Source organism: Lampetra fluviatilis, chromosome 16 (assembly GCF_964198595.1).
Source record: "Lampetra fluviatilis chromosome 16, kcLamFluv1.1, whole genome shotgun sequence".
NCBI lineage: Eukaryota > Metazoa > Chordata > Hyperoartia > Petromyzontiformes > Petromyzontidae > Lampetra > Lampetra fluviatilis.
In genome coordinates, this window is record NC_136290.1 from 6,248,832 (window position 1) to 6,272,244 (window position 23,413).

General features: G+C 46.9%; 1 protein-coding gene across 5 annotated transcripts in view; it reads left to right on the top strand.

Annotated features, from left to right (window-relative positions):
• Positions 1-23,413, top strand: part of LOC144936484 (choline kinase alpha-like) — a 66,349-nt gene that overhangs the window by 24,691 nt on the left and 18,245 nt on the right. For 3 of the 5 annotated variants that reach the window (XM_078863581.1, XM_078863580.1, XM_078863583.1), the window contains 3 exons: positions 7,196-7,249; positions 22,411-22,524; positions 23,186-23,319. In XM_078863581.1, coding sequence (XP_078719707.1) covers positions 7,196-7,249; positions 22,411-22,524; positions 23,186-23,319 — 302 coding nt within the window. The remainder of the gene's footprint in view (positions 1-7,195; positions 7,250-22,410; positions 22,525-23,185; positions 23,320-23,413) is intronic. The other 2 variants (XM_078863582.1, XM_078863584.1) reach the window with 1 other exon arrangement.

Sequence of the window (23,413 nt, forward strand, 5' to 3'; positions counted from 1 at the left end):
TGGACAGTTTTGTAATTTTGTTGAATGTCTCATAGCAGCAGCAGCATCATCATCTCCACAAGCGTCATTCATCAACCATCATCTTAAAACTCTTATCTTCATCACCATTGACACCTGAAGCATCATTGCCACCATCAACAGCACCGCAAAGTTTTGAATTCTTATTGGAGATTGCGTCACATAGGTTCATTGTAGATATCATCACCATCATCATCGATACCTCCTTAATCTTGATCATCATCAGAAAAAAAATCCTCCAAAAAAGACAATGTAGAATGGGCTTCCGCCAGGGTGGCTCGGCCTGAAACAAGAACACAGCTGAGAAAGAGCATTGCTGTGGCCTTGAGAAGGAACACTCGTGCCATTCATGTTGCACTGGAAGTCACAGGATCCCCTAGAGGGGTTGTTTGTCTCATAATGCAGTTATGCAGTTTGTTTCTCATATGAACTGCGAGCAACGATAACTGGCCGCATTGTTTCAATTCTGGCACGCCCGCTCATTCGGTCATGCAAGCGTGAGCTTGTTTCATTTCGTGAATTAGGGGAGAGAAAAAAACAATCTATAAACAAACATTTCCCCAGTTGGAGGCGTCAAAACATTTTGTGACGCCGACACGCTATGCCGGCGCAGAATAGAATCGGCACTTCAACTCGACGATCACTCCGTGTGGACTTACTTTTTGTGTTTGAACACATAACACGTGTTTTGTTTTGTTACACCATCTACCACTACTGCCACCAGCACCGCGGCAAGGAAGGGGGGGGTGGAGGTCAAAGTCCCTGTGGAAAAATCCTGTCAACCCTGGCCCACAATTTTTTTTTATTCTTCTGGGTGTAAATAATTTCACAGCAGGCTGCGTAAATGAATGGCGGCTGGATGGATGGCTATGATACATTGGCAACGGAATGGCAGGAATGTTGTTTTGTGGCACAGCGTGATGGAAATGCGTGACCTCACGAATTGCCCCGTTGCCAGGGCGCTTCTCAAACAGAGAAGGCTGCCCTCTGTACCCCCTGGATATTCCACGAAAATTACAGGAACGTGCACACAACGCCCCTTGGCGATGTCGCTGTCGTGGCTCTGCGGACTAGCTCCAAGCAAGACGCACAGCGTCTTCCTGCGCAATTAGCAATGGTGCATTGCTCCTGACTAGTGTTGGCCCCTGAACCGACGTTATCAAGGGAAATAAAAAAAATAATAAAAATAGAACAATAACATTCTCACGACGTTTCGATTGCAACACAAGCAATCATCATCGGGTATGAAAACCACAGCAAAATATATTTTAGAAAATTGTATTGTTTTATTTTTATTATTTTATTATTTCCCTTCTATGTGACTTTACCGAAAGAACCAAGAATAAGAATCCCTGCAGTCACGAAAGCTTTAAATCGAAGTTTTACGACGTTACAAAGTTCACATTTACACGATAAGCTTTAAATCGAAATTTTACGACGCTACCAAGTTCACATTTCCACGATAAAACCAATGTTTCCGGAAGTTGACCATGGTCATATTCCCAACTAAGGAGCACTACTTATTTTCCTGGCCTCCGATAGATGGCAAGATGATTAACTCCGTGGTGGTGAGATGTCAACTACCTCGCCTGGTATACAGGACGAGGTCGTGGTTTTGATCCCGACCCTTGACGCCTGTGTATTTGAAGTTTGCGTGTTATTCCCGTGGTCGAGGAGGTTTTGCTCCGGGTCCTCTGGTTTTTCCCTCCACATTTAGAACATGCATTTAGAGTTTTTGGCTGCTATACATTTCCACGTGATAAGCCACTTCATTGAGCTAGAATTTGTGGCCAGGTCGCTTCTGAAAAAGAGCTACAAAGCTCAGTGGGTCTTACCTGGTAAAATAAAATTAGTTTAACCGATTTGACCCATGTCTGTGATATGAACTTTCATCCTTCTGATTTTGAGTCCAGCTCTCACCACAGTGCCACCAAGTGTATGATGACATTGTCACTGAATTTATCACTGGTTCATGGTTTATTCCTTATGATCTAATTACGATCATCGTTCAAAATGCCCGCTGTGGCTAAAGCTCGACTTAGAATATGGTAAGTTAAAATCTCAACCCATCATCCCATGGTTAATTGTAATAAATTAGTTCAACTTTTTAGAAAGTCAGCTGTGCTGGCAGTACTAATATATTCAGATTGGCCCCTGCCATAGACGTGTGGAATTTCTACCACTTGCCCAAAGTCGCCTGCGGAGATGAACACAACCCCCCTCTCTCACTTGAACCGGCGATTCTTTTTTTTTACGTGGCTTTATTTCGAAGCACCTAATTTTTGTTTGATGTCATCTGCCTAACCTCGTGGTGCGTGAAGCCCTTTCGTTTGAATGCTGGGTTCGATCGCTCGCTGATTCACAGCCTGTACCAAAGGTTGGGTTCCCCCCCCCCCCCCCACTTACACACAGTAAATCTAGACTATTATTATTTTGTATGCGGCCGGGTGTCAGCACTGGTTAGAACATCCGACTGTCAATTGGAAGGATACAAGTGTGAATCCTGATTAGTGGCCAAGGTGCATAAAATAAGTGCCAATTTGTGGGGATGTCAGCAGTGGGGTCGTCCGATGGAGAGACTGACGTTGGATTTTAGCGAGTAGAATCCTTATTTTTGCATTACCGGTAACCGCTTGAATTACATGAAGAAGAAATTGGTTACTGGATTGCAGCGAAGATTGGAATTTTTAGCAACACAGACATAGCACTTCAACCTCCTTAATCGAGGATTTAAGGGAGCTACCGTGGTGTGATGGTGAGCACATTCGACATACAAGATCGCCGGTTCAATTACATCTGTTGCGGTGAGTTAAAACAAATGGAGCAAAGTTCTTAAATTCCCCCTTCTAATTCTCTCCACGCGGCAGTACGAATGGGTACCACCACAGTTTGCCGATCAGAGGATCACGCGTGGTGGGGAGAAAGTGCAAGTATGTGCCCCCACCTCCTTTCGACTAAAATTCCACTTTGAAATGATTACCGATTCTTGACTATCGGAGCCGGCAATCGATTCGCAGAAGGGATTCCGGTTGGCCGGTTAGCAACCGCCATGAGGGGCGTAGAATCCACGCCACTCGCTCGGTGGGCACCACCGATTGAGGCGAGCACCGCCCCCATGTGTGTCATCGGGGCAGAGGAGACTACGTCGCCTGGTGTACAGGAGGTTGTGGGTTCGATCCCGTTGCCTGAAACCTGGATATTTGGAGTTTGCATGTCCTCTCCGTGTTAGAGTGGATTTTTCTTCGGTTCCTGTGGTTTTTCTCCTCCACATTTAGAATCGACGTGCGTTTAGAGTATTTGGCTGATGTACATTTTCGCATGATAAGTTAACATATAAGACCGGGTCGCTTGTGAAAAAGAGCTTTTTAGCTCCGTGGGCCTTACCAGGTAAAATAAGAAATAGTTACGTTTTTAGTAACTGAGAATTATCCAGGAAAGCCTTGCCGAGTCTCAAGACTCGCCTTCAGGAGGTCCCTTTTCATTTGCGAGTTCACACATAGCACCCCACGCTACGGACCCAGTCATGAGTGGTTATCTGAACTGGTCCTGCCTTCTTCCCCTTTGCCAGCAGACAACTCCCCAGTACGGTGAGGTATGGTCAAACACCCCCCCCCCATCACTGATGGCCTGGAGAGGCTTTCATTCAGCAATAGGTTGACATAGGCTGTAAGTTATATTGTAATTAATGGTTAAAGTTATTGCAATCATTAACGGGTGGCAATGACTTGATGTCATGCGATATTAGCTGTTCATAGCTTTAACGTCCCCTCGACTGTCATTGCAATGCCACACATTGTCTCACTATAACACTCACGCGCTGCCGGTGGCTCTAGCTTGTTTATTAACACTATTACAACACCGTGTGGCGATAGCAGTGGTTGTTAAAAACAATCTCACCTGAGCACCGCTAATGGTGTGCTCACCAAGTTGGCAAACGTTCATTTGACTTCTGCATTTTTTTTTGCCAGCGTTTATCAGTAGGTCAAAGTGCTTTCTTAAATATATATTTTTTTGCTATTTTTCGTTTCAAGCTCGCACTACTCGTTCTCAGCCCGAGCGGTCCGCAGGCTCTGGCTGAGCCTGGATTTCTCCAGCCGAGACTGGCCAGAGTCGTTAGAGACCGCCCCCCCCCACCACCATTGTAGCTATCGGCTCGATCTGGCGTTGGTTGTGGTAAGATCAATCTGAAACATCTATCGGTTTGAAAGCGGCTCCCTTGTCTTGATTCGTGGAAGGGTCGGCCGGGGTTCAGAGACTTTGTTTGGGTCGCCCTGCTCACATCCCTGCGAAGTTCCCTCGTGTTGTGTAAATAGCTGCGGCATCTGCCGCTTGTGTGAATAGACCGGCTCTAAATACCCACAACTTCTGTCTATTTCAACGGTTTTATTGAACTTGATTCCTCTGTTTTTAATGATAGAAGAGGCTTCCACACTTTCCACAGAGACGAGAGAAAAAAAACTGTCCCGTATTGGGGAAGCAATGGTTTGGTTTCGAAGCCATCACTCTTGTATTTCATATGAGCAAATCTTTGAAGTGTAATTTGCACATCTGTATCCGACACTGATGTAAGCGCTATGTTATCATAACCTCATAGCCCAACGGTTTTGAGTCTCGCGTCCAAGACGATCGGTGTTATTCACACAAACTGTATCCATAGCACTGGAATACAGGTGTGCCCAGACAAAATGTACTTGCTGCTCTCTCACGCAATCGGACAATGCTCTTAACTGTTTGAAAGCCATGAGCCAGTGGTGGAAATTCCACTTTTTCAATGGCAAAAAGCGGTATGTCTATCGGGCAACCGCTGAACCGCTGATGTAGACCAGGTCAACCACTGACCGGAGCTCTCAACCTCAGCATTACAAAGCAAACGCTCCCAACCATGTCACCACCTGGTCAGATATTTTCAAAGTAATTTTTTTAGAGCGCACGAATGTGGAGACGAATGACTTTCATCGGTAAATCGATATAATAAAATCAAAACGACAAGTTAATTATCAAGGGGCACGTCCCGGCCCGAAACGACACGGTGTCCTGCTTGAGAAGGTGAGTGGGTTGTCGTGTTGGCAGCGGAAGGGGTGCCCGTTTGGCGTGCGAGCGGGCCGTGTCTTACGAAGGCAAAGGTAAACGATACGCGGGAATGTGTCGAGAGCATGAACGGTGGCGGTGCTTATCGCGCAGGTGGTTTTGTGACTAAAGCAAAGATCGACCACGTGTTGGGCTGTCCGTGGCCACATCACACGCAATAAAGTTTTTTTTTTTTAACCCACGTCGGTGTCTTACCTTGTCGATTTATCAGCATGCATCGCTACCCTTTCTACAGCCGTGTCCTTTGTTCTGTTTTTGTGAACGTGATTTCTTCGTGCTGTTTTTTAAAATCTTATGTTCTCTTTTTGTTTTATTTTCATCTGTTCACTTTTTGTTGTTGTTGGCATCATCTTCCCCAAAAGTTGTCCGTTGTTAAATGCACTTACACACAGTTCACGTTCGGTCGAATTGGAAACGTTTTACGTCATTCGTATTTGACTACGTTTGACTGCCCTGGAAAGCTCAACTCACATTTGGGACGGTCTTAAGCAGTGACACTGCCCATCATCACTTCGTGGTTGATAGAATAAGCACTACCTTGTGGGGGTCATTTTATGGATGTGGAGTTTTATTCAGTGGCTCAGATCCACCCACAAGGTTTGAGCACCTGCCCCAAATTGGCTTGGACATGGGGGTCACCTTTTACCTGTTGTCCCCACCGTGTAAACGAGCCACGCTGCCGGCTGTGATGAGCCAGTCCAGCGCCTCTGTTTGATTTTTCCACTGCGGAAGCTGAGCCGTGCCACTCGTGTCGCAGGCAATGTTGAATCCTCGCCCCGTGGCCCGACTTGGCCCCAAGCCAGCTTCCAACGCCTGCGAGACCAGCATAGCATGGTGTGGTTTCGGCTCCTCTGCAGATAGTAAAACTACCCCCGTACTGTGAGAGCCCCCCCCGCTTTGCTGGCGTGGCTCAGATGCGCCAGCGAGTGACCTTTGAGCCACACTAGCACAGGGATCAGACTCGCTGCAGCGTTAATTGCCCGCGTGTTTTTTTTCGCCCCCTTTAATTTTTTTGTCTGCATCGGCACAATTAGATGTGTCCCCAGCACCTCCTCCTCTGAAGCCCCCTTTGGTCCATATTTTTAAATGACCTTTTTACTGCTCGTTACACAATTGACCGTCCAACGCACGTGCCCTTTTTGCACTGCGCTCGTTTGCGTCTGTAACATTTCAACGTGCGGTGCTCTTGCCTATCTCTGGTGGGCGAACCGTGACCGACGTGAATTCCTGTGGTGGAGGCCGCGTCTCGTCAGGACGAACCACTCCCCGGCTTCGCTAAAAGTTGTGATGCGTATTTTACGCACCCCTGAAAAGTGATTTGGTTGATTTGGCCTCGACCAGGATTTGAACTTATGACCTTCCGACTAGGAGTTAGTTACTATGCTCCAGGACCCAACCGGTAATAGGGTGTGTTAAAGGCGCCAATAGCATCGGCAGTGGGGCTGTTCTCTTAATGATTCTGTGCCAGCTAGGGGTCATTGTGTTGATAATTTACAGATAATATAATTTACCTTTTCATTCTCTTTTAACAATGGTGGGTTGGCGAGTCCGAGGACCATTCTTGCGTGTAGCTGTACTGTTCTTTTATCAATACACTGCTGGATGAGGCCCCCCTCCCACGCCATGCGTTTTGTCGAGGTTAATTGTCCATACTTCGCCATGCCTGGTCAGTGTCGGTCGGTGAAATGGGAGTGTGGTACAGCGCAGTGGATTCTGACGCTCCCTGCGCTCTGCTCACAATCTAGCGTAGCAGCCGCAGCCATTGATAGCGCAGTTACTTTATGCGTGGCGGCTGCCCATTCAAGCGCTATTCCAGGCTTTGGGCCCTTGGCTTGGGTTTCCGAGAGGCTGACGAGATGGGGCAACATATCCGGTTGATTTGATCCCACAGGCACCACACACAGTAGTAGATGCCATCTCACATATTCCGTGACGGAATTTCCCGAAAGACATCTGCCACCTCAAGTTTCGTTTCCTGTGTCATGTTTGCATCTTTGTTTTGTTCGTTTTTCTACGTGTGTGTTTTTGTTATTTTTGTTCCCTGCGTTCATAAACAATTTCAACCTTTGTTTCACCCCTTTGTCAATAGATGTGCCACGATGATGGTTCCAACAACAGTAGCCCAACAAGTGTCACTTTCCAAGTAAGTACACATGTCTGCGTCAATTTCTCTGTCCTCTTTTTTTTTTTGAGCCTCTTCTTCATCTGCGTACTTTCATTTCCTCCTTGATAAGCCCGCCGTAAAATTATTATTTTTTGTCAACGTCACACGAGAAAAATGTTGTATACATTTATGTTTGTATCGTACATCCAGTCACGCTTTAACACATGCCGTCTGTGAACATCTACATGTATTTATGGTCATCTGTGACCGGGTGCCACCGTGGGTTCAATTCCCAAACTGGGGTCTGCTGTGCCGACCATGACTCCCAGGGGGTGGCTAAACGCAGTACAACTTTGTGTGGGGGTCGGCAGTGGACTGCCCCCTGGCACAACAATGTGGAAAGTTCACCACTGGCTGGGGGCTGCCTGTGGTGATGAGTATCGCCCTACAATACAATCCTCAAGCCATGGTCAATTCATTTCTGGATGAAGGCCCCTCCCCAAGCCGCCATTTCTCAACCCTGCGATGTAATATTACAATGTGTGTATGTGTTAAGTGGAGAGTGGTGATGCTGGGTCTCCCTTAGGTGGACTCGGTATCAAATGAGTACCTGGTGCAGTGTGTACATATTTGTGGTGTTGCCCACACCCCCCCCCCCCCCCCCCGTGCGGTGTGCCCCCGGCCTTCAAAAGTGCCACTCGCTAACAGCACTCGACCCAAACAGTCCGTTAAGGCTATACGGGGGATATTTCCATTTTTTACACACATTACATTTAAATGTGACTGCATCGAGAGACACTTGACAGAAGCTGGGGGGCATAGTTAATTAATTGGCAGATGCAGTCCGTTATTGGCAGAAGGAAAAATGAACATGTTCAACATGGATTTGAAGCTGAACAAAAAATGTTTTTACTAGGTAAGGCCCACCGAGCTATACAGCTCTTTTTTCAGAAGCGACCTGGCTACAAATGATAGCTCAACAAAGTGGCTTATCACGTGGACATTTATAGCAGCCAAATACTCTAAACGCATGCTTCTAAAATGTGGAGTGAAAAACCGGAAGACCCGGAGACAAATCCACACGATCATGGGGAGAACATGCAAACTCAAAATATACAGGTGTCAGGGTTGGGGTTGAACCCACGACCTCCTGCATACCAGGCAAGAGAGTTAACATCTCACCACCGTGATGCCCGGTTGCCAGCGTAGATCGTTGAGGTGAAGGCAGTGCCAGACGATGGGGGCAGTGGAGGAAAAGGATGCTCAAAACACAAACCGATGCACGGTGGCACACGACCGATGGTCTGTGAACATCCCACGCGATGGAGAAAACGTAATTTGAAATTGATAAGAGATCGGTTTTAAGCAGTGAGTCACGCTGGCCCTTAATTAATATTTTAAATGTTCGATATCTCATTCTGAGCCCTTGTTAGGCAAGGGCCAAATCGGGATGTTTGCCCAATACGTTATTTTAAAGGGCACTAATTTTATTTCGGATCACACGCTGTCAGCAGTTGCTGACACCCGATGCACCCTGGTTGTGTTTAGCGGTTGGCAGGATTCGCAACCGCGTGGGTTTTTGACCCACATCTGTAATGCGTCTACGAGATGGGGTTTGTGGATCGTGTAGAGATTGAGCCCCCAGGTTTGCGAAGTACCTGCCGGAGCAGTGCAGCAAGTTGGATTATAATCTTATATTGGAACAGATTTGAATGTGGGTACGATGGTGGCCATCGTATCCGATGGATACCTGCCTCCCAGGCAAGAAGACGCCTATAGTAGGCAGTACAGCAAGTAGGTTTTTGAGCCATGTATATACGGGTTTGAGTGTGTTCCCCTCCTCCCACGTGTGGCTTTTCTCTGGGGACTCTGGCTTATTCGAGGTTGCTTTTCCATGCTCCACAAGGGATCGGTCGCATCACCTTGAAAATTAGTCTCAAGACCCAGGATGTCTGGCATAGGTTAACAAACAAGTTGTACGTGTGCCTATATAAAAAACTGGGCTGGAGCGATGGTAGTGCTTATCGCAGTGCTTATTGCGTTATTAACCCACAGACCGAAATTCTATTTTCCAACCACGGCTAACGTCCGTGACAAGTGCTATTTGATAGAGTCCTGCGCTCCACTCCGTTCTGACCAGAATGGTGAAGTATGGTAAACAAAACAAATACACGCCTTGACCAACGTGGTCTGAGAGCGGCTGGAGTCCAACTCTTGTACAGTCTATAAATCTTGACTTAAAACTTTCGTGACTGCAGGAATTCATTTCCTTGGTTCTTTCGGTAAAGTCATGTAGAAAGCAAAGATCTAAATTCAAAATTAAAAGCAAAAAAACCCACGACGTTTCGATCGCAACACAGCGGCCTTCTTCAGGGTTTCTCTCCACCTGACGAAGGCCGCTTGTGTTGCGATCGAAACGTCGTGGGTTTTTTGCTTTAAATTTATATTTTAGTTTTCTATCTACGTGACTTTACCCGAAATAACCAAGAATATAGTATTCTAGATTTGAAGCTTTCATGACTGCAAGGATTCGTACTCTTAGGTTTTTTTCGGTAAAGTCACGTAGGAAAAAATAAAAAATAAAAGTTAACGAGTATATAAATCCATTTGTATTTAAATTGTTGGGGAAACCCATTGAGGTGTAGCAGCACATAAACTGACCTAGTAACCAACCATATATTGTTCCCCTGGTTCATTGCTATGCAAATGTCTGTGCAAGCAATGGGCTGCAGTGTGTCCCATTGACGGAGCAATGTTTACATTTGTTCTTGGGCCAGCTTTTTAGCACGCCTTGGCGTGCAAAGTTAAATATTACACACATTCTTATAAAATGGCAACTTTATACGGTTAGGTGGTGCAGTCATAACACTTGTGCCTCGCCAGCAAAAAGTGAACCTGGGTTCGATGCCTGGCTTGGGCTTCTTCTAATCTGTGGAGTTTGTATGTCCTGTGTTTCCTCCGGATTTTCCGGTTTCCTCTCGGAGATGCTAAAACACACATTGGTAACTGGTAGTGGCCAAAACAACGCTATGATGGAGAAAAAAAACCTCTACTAATTACTTAGTTGGGATTAGACACAGTATACACCTGGACATCTGTGAACAAGAGATGTTATAGCTCACCGGATTCCTCCAAATATAAATAAAGATTCTGATTCTGAACGTCAACCACTATTTGGCAAGGCCCTACTGAAAATTAGTTTTGAAATTTGGTGCCGTTTCCCTGCGCGTTGAAACAATTAGGTTTTCAGCAGAACATTTGCTGTGGGAATTTGCACCGAAAGCATTGGCCGTCGACATGTGGGTAGGTGTTTGAGTCGAAAGTGCATTTCCCTTGAAAACAAACAGTGAAGTCGAGCTCAAAAATGTAAACATAATTAGCAAGAAGAAAGTAAATGATCTGTAGCAGCTGTGTGTTAAATGCAGGGGATTATTGGATGAATCGCTGTTCTCGGCGTGTGTGTGAGCTGGTTCTGGGCCGTCCCTAGATTGACTCGGCCTCAAATTAGTACCCGCTGCAAGGTGTAAACATCACCACTAGGGAGACAAAGGCGGCCGGCTGTGGTGTTGGCCACCCACCCTCTACGTGTGCCGTGCCGGCCTTCATAGGTGCTCGCTCACAGCACTTGCCCCAATAGTCTGTTAAGGTTATAAGGGAAGTGGGATTGTTGTCTTGTGGTGGTGGTGCCAGCGCAGTAATTTACACACTGCTCAATAAATCAACAACCTGGGTTAAATTCCTGATCATTGATACAGTAATGGCAAGTGGCACCTGAATCTGCCCATGGCTTTCCATTAAATTGCCTCTGCCTTAAACACGTTTCTGGTATAGCGTAGGACAACGGTGGGCGCTGGGTATGGTCCTTGGCCACACCTTGTGGGCCATCAAGTCTGTAAAAGGTGCTTGGTAACAGCACTGCCTCCTACAGTCTGCACAGTAAGTCTGTGTGCATGTATGTCTACAGCCCTTTGTCAGTCCACTGCTGGGCGAGGGCCTCCCCATGCCGTGCGGGTTTTGGGGGCGACTTGACCATACTTCACCACGTAGCTCTCGGTGCCCTTTACTGACGATGGAGAGTATAGATGTGGGGGGGCATATAAGTACAATACAACAACCTATCCCGACCTTGACGTCTGTATATTTGGAGTTTGCATGTCTTTCCACGTGTTCGTTTTTTTTTCTTCGGGTCCTGCGGTTTTTTCCCTCCTTTAGAATCGACATGCGTTTGGAGTATTTGGCTGATCTGAATTTCCACGTGATAAGCCACTTCGTTGAGCTATCATTTGTGGCAAGGTCGCTTCTGAAAGAGAGTTGTGTAACTCAATGGGGCTTACCTGGTAAAATAAAAATTGTAAAATGGTAACTAAAACGAGTACCACTTCAAGTGAAGCCACAAGAGTCATCCAGTGGTGTGACTGGCCCCCTGTGCCAAATTTGAGCAGTTTCTACCACCAGCATCAGGCTTGCCAACGGAAGCGAGTGCCGTCCAATTCTCGCTTGAGCAGACAGAATTGTGGATGATCCGGTTGAGTGGCTTTTTACATTCTTAAACCATCGTTGGCTCGGATGATTAAAATCACGTCCATGGGTTGAGAGCCAAGTCCTTAAAAAACTATCTGTCCGCTCCAACAACTTGTAATCGGTGTACCATTGTGTTGGCACCAGGTTCCCTGCAGTTGTGCAACGATTGATGAATTCATTGATGCGAGTCTTATGCTTCCTTATATGTATGCATCGAATCGTGCGAGTACTGATTATTTCTAGTTAAAACTCGTACCGCTAGATTTAGTAGATTCATACTCTGTGTTTTGGACAAGGACAAAAACATCTATTCGTGAATTAAAGTGACCTTGCATTTAATCTTGACTTAAAGCTTTCGTGACTGCAGGAATTCATATTCTTTGGGTATTTCGGTAAAGTCACATAGGTTAAAAGAAAATAATAAAATAACAAAAAACTACGACGTTTCGATCGCAACGCGAGCGTTCGTCATCGGGAAGAAAAAGCGCTTGTGTTGCGATCGAAATGTTGTAGTTTTTTTGTTATTTTTGTTATTTTCTTTTAACCTATCTACGTGACTTTACCAAAAGACCCAAAGAATATGACCTTGCATTGTTTCAATTTGTCTTTTTACAGAGGTGACTAACTGAATATATTCTCTGTCCCACCAGAGAATAAGCCCTGCTACCTTATTTGGAAACTTGGGCAGGAGGAGATGGGATATGTGGATGAATTGCCAAGGTCATGTTGGTCCTACTGGAATGGCGGGTACAGGAATAGCTACCTTAAACCTAAGCCGCCAAAATGATGATGGGTCGTAAATGACCCGGAGCTGGGTTTACAAAATTCTCAGTGCTGGCTCGTCACAAGACACCCGGGGGCTTCATTGTCCACCGATCTCCGTAGACGGTGCTGGGTTTGGTGAAATCGAATGCGTTTCAAATTTTTTTTTAATTAAGTTTGTAAAGTTGGATCCGTGGTGAGGACTTGGGGAGCCAACAGTGCTAATTTCTGTACATGGTAAACGATGTACAGCAACATGGTTTAAAATATGCGATGCAAAGGCACAAAGATACCTTGAGCATTGTTTAATAAATACTTGCTCCTAGGTATCTAATTGGCCGAACAATATTGCATTCAATTTTCTGGCTACTCTGTAATTCAGTTCGATGTGTCTCACCACTCAAACAAGCACTCGCTTTTGGTTTCCCAGAACTAGTGGTGGAAAAATCTACATTCATGTGGAAGCGTCCAATCTCTCCATTGGACAACGGTTGTTGACACACCCATTAAGTACTTCTTGTATTAACCTTCGTGGATGTTGGCTTGAGTGGTTCCCTGACTTCGGATTTGAACTCCCAACCTTCTGATTGCGAGTCATACTCTAGAACCACATTGCCACCGCCTAGATACTGGCCGTATATAATGACGACAATTAAAATAATTGACTTTACTTGAAAGCAACGTGTCCCAACGCTGCAAGCTTTAGCAAATGGAAATGTGTTGTGTCGACAGTTGCAGATACCAATGCGGCGAGCTAAGCCTCGTCACCTAGCCACGCTTTGTGGCGGCTTTAGTTTAATGGGCTTGATCGGTGAGAAAATCCCTGGCTTAATTCGGCATTGGCTTTCGTTTGCGGGTTATCCCTTAACGATAATTGCCACGTGGAACTGCACGGAGGTGTACTTTGTTACATAATGTGTGTTTGCCAGCAATGTTTAACTCTTGTTAGTCAATCATTCGTTTTATTTTGTGGTACGATCTGTTGAGCTGAGAAAAACTATTTCAATGGCAACCCTGTCAAGATGGCAAACCCCACCTTCATCAGCCAAGGATATAAGGGAATAGGTTGGTGTTGATCGTATAGATGCTTGGATGGCGAGATGTTAATTCCCCTCGCCTGGTTTGCAGGAGTTCGTGGGTTCTATCCTGACCCTGATGCCTGTATACATATTTGGAGTCTGTATGTGTCTCTCTCCCCGTGGTCGTGTGGATTTTTCTCATGGTCCTCCAGTTTTTCCCTCCACATTTAGAAACATGCGTGTAGAATATTTGACTTATAAATTTACACGCGATAAGCCACTTCGTTCAGCTATTTATTCTGGCTAGGTCGTTCCTGAGAAAGAGCTGCATAGCTCGGTGGGCCTTACCTGGTAAAATAAAAATGGTTTTAGTTTAGTTTCCGTTGTCGTGGTGGGGCAGTTACATAAAAACTAGCAATCTCAAGTTAATGGGTATTACGACAAACATCTAACCTTTTGAACCGAATGTCGGTGAGTTCATCCAGTCTTGCACTTACCACACCTAAGCTTTACATCACATCAGTAGATACGGATGTCGCATACAATCGCTTGTAGTCGAATTGACTCGTCTTGACTTTCAACTCTCTGTTGTACGGAGTGAATCGATCACCTTGGCAAACGTCTCCAAAAACACCTTTCACGCCGGAGTTGTTTGACTAGCCCCACCTCTTGCGAGTTCTTCAAAAATGTTTGCAGGAGTTGCACCCGGTTACCATTGGTAGAAAACAATTGAGTTCACGGCTGCAGTGCTCTCTTTTATAGCAAAGAAGACAAACGATCAACAAACCTACCTGAGCAATGTCATTTACTCGTACGTACCACCACGAAAACTGCAATCGCACGCGGTATGGACCTACAAATGAAGTCCGGTCAGCCATGACAGTCGGTGCTTTTAAGACCAGACTAGAAAAATGTATTTTCCCTTCCGTTTCATTTTTTTTCCCCCTGCGATCCACCCTTTGATCTCAGCTTTTTTTCTGAATATGGCACGTCCTCAATCTCGGATTGATTGAACAATGGATTTGACTGCACCATCCTCTGCTGACCACAACGTAGCCCCGGCAAGCTGCGTGCGACAACCAAGTGTGCATGTGGTCACCCGCCATAGCAATATTCGGGCTCAAACCTGCTTTGCTTATGAGATTGAATGGGATTGGCCACATCCACGGGCATTTTGTCTATGTAAATGAATAATTAACTTGGCTGTATGATCCTCTGTTGCTGCTCTAAGTGCCATGTTGGTCGTCGTTAAGCCACCCCACCTCCTACCCCCACTTGTCCCCATCCACTACCTCCTGCAGTGCACACACTTCCCCCCCCCCGCCTCTTCCACAACCCTCCACTACGACCAGAGCCAGCCCCCACTCCCCTGTCTGTCTGGAGGAAGGGATGGGGCCTAAAGAGGAAGGAGCCAATAGAGGTTTAACTTCTCTGTTGATTAAAGTAAAACGGATAGAATGATCGAACAACTGTAGCAGGAGAGCATAGCTTTAGTGCCACTTTAAACTTTATTTTTATTTCACACAAAGGTTAGACCCACTGAGCTATATAGCGTCCTGGCCACGAATGATAGATAGCTCAACGAGAAGTAGCTTTATCATGTGGATATTTATCACAATTAATACTCTAAACGCATGTTACTAAATGTGGAGGAAAAAACCGGAGGACCGGGATAGAAATACACGTGACCATGACGAGAACAAACTCCAAATATACAGGCGTCAGGTTTGGGATTGAACCCACAACCTCCTGTATACCAGGCAAGGAAGTTAACATCTCGCCACCACAATGTGGCAGATGTAGCCGCAGGCCAACTAGTCATATGGTATTAATGTAGATGAGAGAGCTTTGGAGACTCGCTGTGCCCTTTGGACGCAGTTATGCGTAGCTGCTATATCCATGATCAGGACTCTGGTCATAGTGCGCCACTCGAAAGCCCAGCTTTTAAAGTCCATAACCCAAGTTCAAAGTCATCGTTGATAAGTGTGTTTATTTACTTACGGCTCCTATTCTTGTTTGGTGGAAACGAAAATATTTGCCATTTGTTGTTAAAATCTTTTTTCTTTGCATCACTTGTAACGGAATAAAATACGCTGCTAAATAAACTCCTTTAAAACGTTTTTTTTTTTAAACAACGGTTTTATTAACAGCTTCGTTTAACTCACGGTCAAGAAGTACGTCAATGATGCGGCGCCTGCTCCCACATCAACGCTTACAATTGATTACTTCGGAACTCGTTCACTCGGAGCAGGCATGCCTGAGACACGTGGCGCCTGCTTCTTGGGCGAGGCGATTCGAGAGTTTAGGGACCGCGACGTTTTTTACCTACACAAAGATATATATATATATATAAATAATAATGCGTCCATACAAAATGTAAATTGCTTTAAAGTAGCGAATTAATTTATTTAATTGATGCCGATTTTGATCCAGGCATTCATTGTCACCGGATCTGAGTACGTGTGCAAAATGTGGAATTGATTGGACAACGAGAAGTGGACGAAATTTTGATTACAAGATTTGACCACGACAAACAGAGGAGTCAAGTTAAGTAAAACCGTTGAAAGCAGAACCGGCGACTGGTTTTAAAGACCCAACGCAGAAGATTCCTTGTTTTGATCTTCCATGAAGCTCATGGTTCAACCTAAACCACGTCCGCACAAACCATGGCAGATGCAGCTACCTGATACACAAATGGAAAATTCTCCAATGTGTGATGAGTCATTGAGAACAGATGTACTACATTTAACGATGCAATGCCCGATCCACAAATACGAAGGGAGACATCACGGCGACGATACGCGTCCGCTGCTCCTGACGCGGTTATGTGGCTTGACCACCTGAATGTGAAATCCTCGTCGTTGCTCCGCATCTACATCAGCAGTCGTACAAATGAAGAGGAAGAAGGAAAGTGTAGAAACGTCTCGCGGTAAAAAACATAACGTTTACCTTGTTAATGGTCAGCGTGGAGGAGTAGACCAAATATCCCCTCCGCTTCCTGTAGTGGAGGTTCTTCCGCAAACAGTGGCGTGAGCGAGCAAGGGCTGCATCTTTATTTTTTAACTGAGACTCGAGGGCCCGTATACTCGGGCTGCCGTGCGGTTTGTTCGTTTGCGCACGACGCCAATCAATGCGGTCTAAAATTCCACTGGAATAGATGATTGGTCTACGACTTTCGCAACCGGTAATCGATTCTGAAAGCGGTTACCGGTTTACCGGTCGCCGTTTAACAATCCCTCCTTTCCTCGAACGCTTCGCTCGGAATCGGAAGGTTTCTTGAATTCAAATCTCTGATGGGAATTGACGGAGCATATCACCTTCATCCCCTCCACGCGTGATAAAACAAGTAACAACAAATGTGTCGGAAATTCTACAGAGGCTAACCTGGGAATGGACTGCCCACGACCATGAGAATACGAAATTTCCACCACTGCCTCAGAACCACCTCTCATTTGCAAGGCTGGTCCCGGGTTAAATTATAACCGACGGAGCTCTCTTCGAGATCATTCCATCCTGCTACACGCACGGATTGCTGCCGTGCGCCCCTGTAATCCTGCAACTAGGAGGTGGCGTTGATGGACCTTGCTGGGATCAATCTACAGTGAGTGCATCTCCATTAGTCCTGGTGGGAAGCGGGTACCGCAAGTCAACGGGGCAGTCTGCATAGCGGCTTGAGCTATCCCCACTCCGAATGTGGCTTCCTAATATATGAAGCACTGGAGCTCCACACTTTTAGATGTAGATTGAAAACGAATTTCTTTAGAACTGATTTTTGTGTTTAGCTGTACTCACCCGCACCTCCGATTTAGTACGGTTGGCGACGTACGGCACGAAAAAAATTCTACGTACGTACATGCATGCATGCGGATGTTTTCTCTCAACCCGCATGTGGGATCAATAATAATTGCAGCCAAGATTCTCAGCCACTGCCTCCCCCCCCATTTGAAGATTTCGCACGAGCAAGACGAACTGTAAATTCCACAAATTGCACCGCGGCGGTGAAAGTCCAGCTCCCAGCCTCGTACTGTGGCCGCTAGTTCGTAATCCAGCAGTTTGTCTAACCGAGTCAGCCTTGCTCAGTCCTGCAGAACTACGTGGCGAAGCGAAAACATTCGACATTTTGCTTGCTGGCTCGCCTCCACAGGACCATGTTGGTTTTTAGTTTTTTTACACGCTCTCTATTCATGCGTGTGCTCATGCGAGGGGAAGTGGCGCCAAATTCTTGGCATATTCTACAAAAACACACACGCGCACACACACAAAGACAAAGATCCCCAGTATAGCCTTAACAGACTGTAGGGGAAAGTGCTGTTAACGAGCACCGATTAAAGGCCGGCATGGCACACGAGGGTGTGGGTGACCAACACCACGCTAGGCCGCCTTTGTCTCCCTAGTGGCGATGTTTACACATCGCTCCAGGTACTTATTTGAGGCCGAGTCGACCTAGGGGAGGCCCAGGACCGGTTCAGATAATCGTCACTGGTGTTGGCCGTGAGCGGGAATCGAACCCGGGTCGCCAGGTTCATAGCGCACCGCGCTCACCGCTACACCACCGCTCCCCACAGACACGCACATTGCACGTCCACTCATTCGCACATTCATACATTCGCATTGTCAACGATAGCAGCAGCCACATGCCATCGTAGTTGTAGTGCTGGGGTAAAGTGCACCTAACACACCCACAATGACAAGCCCCCCCCCATTCACCCTTGTAGACCACAGCAGGCCATAGTTGAAGCGAACACCCATGAAGGTTGGCACGGCACACGATGGCCCGTGGTGGCAAAGAAACGATGCTCATTCGCCTTTGTCTCACCAATGCCGAGGTGGTAATTTTAGGTCGAGTCTGCTTGGAGAAGGCTCTGATCAAGTATGGACACGAGTCGCTACCGGTGTTATATTTCATCATCGGGGATTGAATCTGGGCTGCTTGGAAGCACAGTGCAAAATTGGTTAACACTTTTCCTCGACCTAAGACATTATTCTCGCACAAGCAGAGCCCTTGGGGGCAAATGCCGTTGGCACGCACCTGTGCAGGCTAGCGTGACGCAGGAGGTGGTGTGGCCCGCACCTTTGTTTTCAGCACTGATGTTTACACACCCCTCGTTTGAGTCAACTTCGAGGGGAGGAGCAGGATAGGTTTACGTGCTGTTTTCCCACTGATATTGAGCATGACTGGACGTAGAACCCAGGTCTCCAGTTTCGCAGGGCAGTGAATGAACCACTGCCACGTTCCCACACGCGCACACGCACAGATAACATTCACACGCACGTGCACATCCTGAATCGCACAGATGCTTCCTATGGATCACATCCCTATGGAAAACGTCCATGCCTATCGCGTGGGTCGGTTGGGTCCTGTCATTGTGTAGAGCCCAGGCCCACGCTGTGCACTGTGACGGATTGAGCTCTGGGCAGTGTTTTAAATCACCCAACCGCTGTGTGCTTTGAGAGAGCGCTCCACTTGCAGTCGGAAAGGGAGCGAGTTCTAATCCTGAGCAGATTAATACCGCCAGATGCACGTGAAGGCCACGCGACTTGTCTGGAGGATTGCTGTCCCGAGGCCAACGTGATGCGACCCATGTGCTACGTACGGGTTAACTCGGTGATTTTCGGATGTACCACCCGTGCCGCCTACCGCGTCGCTTTTGTCAACGGCGGTGTTGTCCTTTGTGAAGACGGGAATGGTCGTCCTATGAATAAACTGAACTTCTGCCAAAGGAATGTCGAATTGCTGGCATTGGCTCAGAGCTGTCAGAGAGAGAGAGATGAGCACCACCGGATATCTTGTTGGGAGAGAAACACTCAACCTGCAGCCCCAATGCCAGCCAGCCATAGCGCTGCTGCTTGTGAGGTCTTCCGACGTGTTGGCGGAAGGATGTAATTTGATAACTGGGCTTTTGATTAAAGGTATGTTGCTTGTCATCTTGCAATTGATAGTGTAGAAGCAAGGCTATGGATGTTGTTATATTGCAGATGCATTGCGAAACGTTGGGCGAAGCCCAATCTTTGGATATATGTATACAAGCCTTATATGTACATGTCTACATGTATGATCACGTACATATACAGCCCTTCTTGTGAGTCCCCTGCTGGATAAGATCATTGCATTGCGGGCTGGTCAAGGGAGTTATTGGACCATATTTCACCAGCTGCTCCGTGCAGTTTGGTGCACGTGAAGAGTATAGACTTGGAATTGTAGCACTGTACAACAATTGATTTAAGCTGCACTGCATCCCTACTGACAACCGTTCTCCGTTTGAAAGTATGTGAAAGGTTAAACGCCATTGTAAAACAGCCGGACATTATTTGAGAATCTCTAACTATGCTTTCGATGCATATATTGAAATGTGTGTTTGAAAACAGACTTTCCTATAGATCCTCATTTGTACATTTTGTACCTCTAGATTCTGTAACAAAAAAAAAACACTTTCCACATGGGAATTAGAATATTGTGCATCTGCCTGCCTACTCTGACCATATAGGCGCATGTTCAGCCGACAGATTGAGATTTTTTTTTTTACGGGGAGGTCCAGACCGGAGGTCTATTTTGACCAATCCAGTTAAGGGTTTTTATTTCTGTAGTCTAATACCGTATAGTCTCGGTAGTTGAGGTTGGGTGTTGCATAATGGGCTCGCAGAGGTGCAAATGAGTTGTCGGCATTTCAACAGACAGTAGGACTTGTAATGCAGTGGTCAAACATTCTTAATCTCATTGTCCAAGTGGTAAATCATTCAACTTCATTGTACGCACATCCCATTCAGCCCGTCCAGCGGTCGGCCAATTGAGACCTGATCAACACCGTTTTTGTAATGGATATCGGACCAAAGGGTAGGACACAGTAAGTGTATCCTGCCATTTGTAAATTATTCTGTGACGAAATTATATAACCGCAGCACACAGCCTATCTGACCTATGTTGTCTGTTCAACGTCACCGATCCATTGTTTCAAAAACATGTGGCGACCAAGACTCGTCTTGAGGCTTCTTGGGACCATCACTCTTGCTGGCCTTGATAGCATGCTTCACTTCCACCTAACTTCCTGTATAGTTGATGCCTCCACGTGCAGGTTTAGTGTGAATCCCTAGACTGCTTTCATGTGTGTGTCGGGCATGCAGTGGGTCACGCTGGGTAGGCTCGGTTTGAGGACCATGCACCTTTGGCGTGATAATAATAATAAGAAGAACGCACGGTGTTCCACGTGGCACACTGTAGGATGTACGTGCTCCGTCAGTTGAAAGGTCTTGAGGGTCGTATTTCCAAATGAGCTGTTTGCAGCATGCCGAAGCTTCCTGAAAATACGAATTGTAAAATACAACGATAGGATCATTCTGCAATATACACTGCGTTGACAGGGTTTTTTGGAGCCGGCACAACTTATTCCCTTCAAGAACGTTCATGACGTGCGTGTCAGGCTGGATGCTTGTGCGAGGAAATTAAAGCGGCAGTGCGGAAATATGAACTGGCTGCGTCGAGGCTGTGAATGTGAAAACGGGGTCATCACATTTTGCCAGTTGCCAGGCGACGTTTTCCCCGCTCTTTCTCCCTCCCAGCGCGCGCCCGACTCGGCTTAAAATCCCAGGGGTGACCTCGTCTCTTGAACGACGACGCCTCGCGTAGAGACGAGGCTCTCGGCTGGTTGTCTCTCTCTCTCTTTCTCTCGCCACGGAGCTCCGTATGGCTGTGCTGAGCCAGCAATTGCCAGGTTCAAGCCGTAGTTGGATCATTCGTAATGGTCATGGCTGGAGTACTGGGCCAGTGCTGCTGAGAAGAAGCCTGTGTTTGAATCCAGCTCTCGGCAGCTAACCAGCTTGATGTTGTCAGCCTCGTCGCCAATTCCTGCATGATTAAGCCTTGCAAACAAATTCGGGATGCTAAAATGTTTTGCAATACTGCTAACCGCATGGGGGGGGGGGGGTTACCGGTTATCGTTTAATAACCCTGGTCTGAATCCGTGATTATAACGATAGGTCCAAAATCCATACATTGTATAGTGCATCCCACCAGCCATGAGAATTATCCCTTTCAGTTCAGTTCTAACTGACCCTAATACTAACCCATTACATTCTTTGCGTCATTGCTGTATTTTGTATTTTTATTTGTTGTCATTTTGGTGACCCAGGTTGCTCGTGCAATTGAGACGATGCTAGTCTCGCGAGTTCTCCCCTCCTGGTTTAAACAAAATAAACTTGACTTCACTCTAAACCTTTCTTCCCTACCTCTCCGGTGGTGGTTCACCGAGGCCCTTTTCCACTCTGTTCGCCTTATAATGTTGCCGTTCACAGCTCACCGTTTGTGGTTTTCAGCCCCTCACTTGCTACAGCTGAGCCAGAACTCCTAATGCTGCCTGTCCGACTGGGGGCTGCCTTTGCAGGTTTCGCACAAAACCGTCATCCTTTCCCCAGTGTGAATCGGCGGACGCATTTTCTGCACGTGTTTTGTGCCACACGCTTGGCATGTTCAAGGGAGTGGCGCTGCGAGTGACTGCCACCTGGTGGCGATGCACGTGAAATGGCTGTCCAGTTTGTATATATCAGCAAAACGGATTTGAAATTCAGTTCAGGATCTTACACGGGAGTGATGGGTGCAGCGAATTGGCACACTGTCCTACGATCCCAGACTCCAAAATTCAGTTCTTGGCCATGCACTGGCTTTTAGAATTCGAACCAGCAACCTGCACTGGACTTCCGCTAGGTTGACTCGGCCTTAAGTGAATACTCGGCGTTACGTGCAAACATCAGCCGCGGGGGTAGATAAAGGTGGCCAGGTATGGTTTGATGGATACACCACCCCTTCGTGTGTCATTCCAGCCTCTTTAAAGGTACTCCACTAACAGCACTTGCGCCCGGCAGTGTGCGAGACCTAACGGATGGTTGTGTTTGTGTGCGGCTGCACAGAGCGCGACAGCCATCGTCCTGGAGAGTGTCATGTTCGCCATCCTGGCCGAGCGAGCGCTGGGGCCCAAGCTCTACGGCATCTTCCCCCAGGGCCGCCTGGAGCAGTACATCCCGGTAGGGGCCGCCCTCTTTATCAGCAGTGCATGCCAGCGGGGGTCATGGATAATACAGCAGCACATCCTGGTAGTGCTGCCCTCTGATACAATTGAAATTCTGGTCCGACCAGAGTCATTGTATTGGTAATTTGAAGCAAATAGCATTTCTTTTTTTTTTATTATTTAAATCAATCTGAGGATCGTGGAACAACATTGTGTGTGTCTTGTGTGCACTACTCGGCAGGCAGCCGTCTCGTGCGGTTTTACTTTGTGTGCCCCTTTTTTAGTACGCATCTACCGCATAAAGTGAGGAAAACCTGTCGAGGTATCTTCACAACGAGATAGTCTTATCTTCACAGGTCATGCCAGGTGCCATTTTCGTTCGATCGCCTGACTGCCAATCAAAGGATTGCAAATTTGATTCCTGGTTGGGCGGGGGACTTAACTCAACCCATCAATCTTCCACGATCATTCAATTAAGTACCACATTCTGGAAAGTCAGCGGTGGTTGTCCTTGGAACAGATTGAGTGTAAGGATGTGGACTTTGCAGCACTGCCTCCGTGCCACCAATGGCGATGAGAGTGTTGCCCCCCCCCCCACGCTTTGAGGGAGACTCGCGTTGACTCGTCGTGGTGGTGTTTCTCTCCCCCCCCCCACCCGCGCGCCGTCTCATTTTAAGAGCCGGAAATTGGCCACGGAAGAGCTCTGGGTGCCCGAGCTGTCAGCCCAGATCGCCACCAAGATGGGCCACTTCCACCTCATGCAGATGCCGTTCAACAAGGAGCCGCGCTGGCTGTTTGACACCATGACCCGGTGAGTGAGGGAGACGCACGACAACGATCCCCCGTGTGTCGCGTTAACAGACTGTTGGGGCAAGTGCTGTTAATGAATAGCACCTTTGAAGGCT